Source organism: Chaetura pelagica, unplaced genomic scaffold (genome assembly GCF_000747805.2).
Source record: "Chaetura pelagica isolate M959 unplaced genomic scaffold, ChaPel_1.0 scaffold142, whole genome shotgun sequence".
NCBI classification, from domain to species: Eukaryota; Metazoa; Chordata; class Aves; order Apodiformes; family Apodidae; genus Chaetura; species Chaetura pelagica.
The window spans coordinates 6,450,566-6,455,384 of NW_009952973.1; the positions used below are offsets into that span (position 1 = coordinate 6,450,566).

General features: G+C 35.0%; 1 protein-coding gene across 1 annotated transcript in view; it reads left to right on the top strand.

Annotated features, from left to right (window-relative positions):
• Window positions 1-2,103, top strand: part of CPE (carboxypeptidase E) — a 16,544-nt gene extending 14,441 nt beyond the window's left edge. Inside the window, exons 8-9 of the mRNA XM_009995997.1 lie at window positions 226-344; window positions 1,398-2,103. Of these exons, the coding sequence (XP_009994299.1) occupies window positions 226-344; window positions 1,398-1,496 (218 nt within the window). The 3' untranslated portion in view covers window positions 1,497-2,103. The remainder of the gene's footprint in view (window positions 1-225; window positions 345-1,397) is intronic.
• Window positions 2,104-4,819: the final 2,716 nt, after the last annotated feature.

The window sequence follows — 4,819 nt, forward strand, 5'->3', positions numbered from 1 at the left end:
CATGGAGGCTACAGCACAACTTCAAAGTTGAAATCTGTGTTGTAGTTACCAGAAAAAAAGAAAATCTGTGATTATATATTTATACAGCCCTTTCAGAGGAATCCTTTCAGACAGACAAAAGGCTGATAGGAGTACAAAAGACTGACAAGATATATGGTCCCTTCTCTATAGCAGCATATTTAGATTTATACATATTTATTTGGATTTTTTTCTTCTTCTCTACAGCCAAGGATGGTGATTACTGGAGATTGCTTGTGCCTGGAAATTACAAACTTACAGCCTCAGCACCAGGCTATCTGGCCATAACTAAAAAAGTGGCTGTACCCTTTAGCCCTGCGGTTGTGGTAAGTGATCACGTGTGTTGTTTTTTTTGCCTACTATATGTAAAAAAGTATCTTATTTTTTTCCTTCATGGTATACATGTAAGCAGGAGGTGATTTATTAGAATCTGCTAATTTAGAAGACATATTTGAAATCTATTTTTCTAGAACTTGCTGGACAAGCCACTGGGAGTAATCTCATTGTAAACTCATTTCATGGCCTGTTGGTTCAATTTAAAATTAAGACACAGAGAAGGGTAATGTTGAGATACTTAAACTTCCTTTATTTGTTGATGTGTGAATAGCTAATCAGATAGAATGTGACAGGATATCTTTAAATAGTGCAACATAAAAAAAATAAGAGATGTTGAGGGTTTCATTGAGACCTGATATTTTTAATGTAAGTTGTCAAGTGACTGCCTGCAGGGGTTATAAACTGCGTTCAGCTCTGTGCAGAAGGATAGAGATGGAGCTCTGCTTTGTGTAGATACCCAACAAGTACAGCGAGTAAGACCTAGGCAGCATCTAAGAGTTCAGAAGCACAGTTAAAATAAGTGCTTATTTCTCTATTTTGTATCATATATACTAGGATATAGGATATACTACACTAGCACATTGTATCTACACTAATGAGCTGTATGTCAGAAAAGTTCCCTGGATCTTCTTGATGGCATAGAATTGAATATGTTTTGAAATGCTGCGGGTCTGCATTGCTAGATGTTAGACAGCATAGTGCTGATAATACTTTTATTATATGCTAGATGATTTATGTGGCTGGCTGTTATTCAGTTTCAGTTTCATTGGCCCATATTTTTAAAAAGTTTTTAGACATGTCAAAGACTGGACAGATGTCTGGTTTCTTTTGGAAATTTTGATCACCTATGTGAATTTTTAGGGTAAGTTTATTGTACTGATATGCTAGTATTGCACTTATTTAAATCAGCTCTCAAAGACTGTGGAATAAACCTCTCTAAGCCCCTTGTCTATGTTAAACAACTTCTTTTAATAAATGACTCTTGAAAGACTTCTCTCTGTCTCCAAATCTTACCAATGTTTTTGATTGTTTCCCTTACTCAGGTTGATTTTGAACTGGAGTCATTGTCTGAAAGAAAAGAAGAGGAGAAAGAAGAGTTGATGGAGTGGTGGAAGATGATGTCAGAAACACTAAATTTTTAAATGAAGACTTTGGCTTTACAACTTTTAATCTATTATATGTTGACTTAGTATAATGTACTGTGGAAAGTTCCTATATTCTAGATTTTGTGCACTTCACAAAAATTAACTTTCATTTTTCCAGTCATATTTTAATTAATATGATTATAAATAACTACTAGCCTATTAGCTAGATAAATAAGTTATTAATTTTCATATTGTTATAGAAAATTTGCTCTTCTATACAAATAAGAAAAAAATGAGTGAACATCTCTGCAGCCTATATATGGAAGTACAATCTATTGTCTATTATTTGCAAGTTCAGAATATATAGGTTAACTCTTGATTTTAAAAAATTGCTGTAGCCAATTCCTAATACTGCCAGAAACATTTGACAGTGCATAGCAGTAGACAGTGCTCTTTGCTGAGTTCCATAATGGATGTTATTGAAAAGATTTATAATAACAGTGTGTGGTGTAATAATATTTTACAAGGATTAAAATTCAGTATAACATTTTATATGTCTCTGGTGTTGGGGCTATTTAAATATGTAGGAAACATAAGCTGAGTTCATTTTGGTAAGCAGGAGGAATCTGCATAAGCTATTTTATGAAAGACAACATGGAATGAATTCAGGAAATAGCAGAGCTTTACTTAAACTGTTAATGATATTTCAAGATCAGTTTTTAATTAGTTCTTATTACTTACTAACCAAATTAAAAATTATGAATGGGTGAAGAAGATGACCTTGTGCATCTTGTTAATATGGTGCTTGTGTTTTACAGCAAGAAAAAAAAAAGTTTCAGGTGATGTCTGCTTTAATTAGATAACTACTTTTCAACATTCTTTACATGTGTCAGTGGTGTCTAGCTAATCAGCCAAATGCTCATATGTTCAACGAAAGCTTCCAAAACTTTACAGTTTAGACAATGAACTGGAAGTCTACTGAGGACATGCATTTAGGCTCACAAGCCAAGAATTTTTGTTTCCAACTTTGTTTCTTTTGCTGCTTAGTCTGACCTAAAGCTAGAAGCCAGACAGATAAGCGAAAAGTTTTTCAGTGTGGTGAAATTTTCAAAAAATACTTGATAAAGAAACCCAACTTTGATCTAAAAAGATCCTTCTTCCTCCCATGTTTTTTTAGTATACTTGAATCAATTTGCTTTAGTAATTAGTTTAAGAGAGTGAAATTTGCAGCCAGAGAATAAACATGAACCATAGTGGGTGCAAGTTTGCGATAATTCTTCTGAAACCACTGCCTGTGTGCTGCTTGATAGCAGTAAGCATCTCATCTGTTTGAAAGCTTACATACTAGTGCTGATCTATTTAATTCAAGATCAGATGTTCAATACAGATTTCCTCCCTCTGTTTCCTTAGTATGACTGCCTGTGTTTTGATTAGCGTATTATTTTAGTTGATGCTGTAGGAGTTCAGTACTGTTCAGAACCCACCAACAATGCACTGTCATCCTCCTGTCATAAGTGAAAAATCACATGCTCAGGAGTAGGATCCAAATTTACCTCCTTTGGGTATTTAAAAATCTACTGACTATGCTTTTTTTTTTTTTTTTTTTGAGAATTTGAAATTCTTCAATAAAAATAGCATTTGATCTTCTACGGTGACAGGCTTCAGGTTTGACACACATTGATAAATGAAAAAGCAACAAAAAGGCATAAAAGCCTTCTCTGATCAAGAATTTCTTGTATAATCTGTGGCTCATTTGGATAGTGGATATTTAATTCCAAACTTCAGGGGAACTTCACTTGCTACAAGTTATTATTCAGTGGTGACCTTCGACTCTCTTGAGATGAGTAACCCCTGTGGCAAACAGAATCTTATCTGAACATGCCTTGGTGACAATTCTGGCTATAGCTGTGCACAAGAGCATGCATAAATGGTATTTGTGACAACTTGAAAGGCTAAGACACAGAACAAAACACACCGTGAGTCTGGAAGTTACAATACCTTTTTTCAGCTGAACCAGGTAAAATCAAAGCAACAATATAATAATTAATTGAAACAAGAGACTGCTGGCATGTGGGCAAATGGCTACAGGACTGCTTCTGACTTGTAAACTACTGTAATAAATCAAGTGTATATTTGATCAGAACACCCTGCTCTGCCCCTTCCAAGCCCAACAATTTCAATCTAAAAAATATTACTACATGGTGTGATGCCTGTCATGCATCCAGTCTTTTTGTGTGGTGGATAGTTAGTGCAGACATTGCATCAAAGTGATCTCATAACAGATTTGTAATCCTTACTTGTATTATGTGTGTGAGATCCTCTGGTCTGCTGTTTCATGCATTTGTAATTAAATGTAGTGTCCCTTAAATTATCTCTTTGTTTTGCTCTAGATGACTGCTTGCTTTTAGTGTGCTGTGAAAAGGTTCAAGTGATTAAATGTTACAACACCAGAACCACTGCCACTGTTCTTGCTGTAGGTAAACATCCTTAAGAACAGCATAGCCAGGACTCTTAATAAAATTAATTCATTATGTAGTTTTCCTAGCTGAACTGAGTTGTGTTGTAGGACTGTGTATGTTTAAATGGAAGATTAAAGTGTTGCGTGATGCTGAGCTTTTGGTTAAAAAGGCACATGCTGTACTATTGTACAATAAATCTACAGGTTTTATTTAAACATTCTCAGTGAGGTGCGTGTGCCAATTAATTTGCTGTTTGAACAGAGAAACAAGACTGGGATGAGTTCAGGTATCCCATTTAGAGCCATGCATAGCCCATTAACTTTGTGCCAGAACATCTTTCTTTAAGAATATACATCTTTCTGAGTGCTGTTTCCATGCAAGTTTTTAAGTATAAAGTCATGGATAGGAATGAGATGCTCTGCATCTATGCAGGGTTGGTGGGGACAGGGCATACACTTGTGTGAGTCTCTCTTCCACAGTATTTACAAATCTGGTTTTTTTTCTGTATTAATTCTTAGGATTAGAAAGCACAGTGCACAGTGTTCTTGCAAACCTGTAGTACTACACATTCCTTATTGCTACAGTGGTCAGGATTACAATAACCATGTAAGTAAAATGAAATCACTGTGTCTGGATTATGTTTCTCTTTTCCTAGGCTGTAATGTTCACTTAAACATATGTGAATTTACACATAGTCCTTGCTATTCCTGAGTTGATAATATCACACATTAAAGTGCAAATTAAAACTAAGCAGGTATGTCAAAAAGAACTGCTAGCAGGTTGTTTTCTCTGAGGTATTCTAACAGATCTAACAGCAGAGTTAGGAACACTTAATAACTAGCCTGTTAAAGGAAAGAGGATTCAGCGAAGGATGACAGGAAAGTTTAGAGGAGCTGGAATTTAAAGCTAAAAGGTGAAATT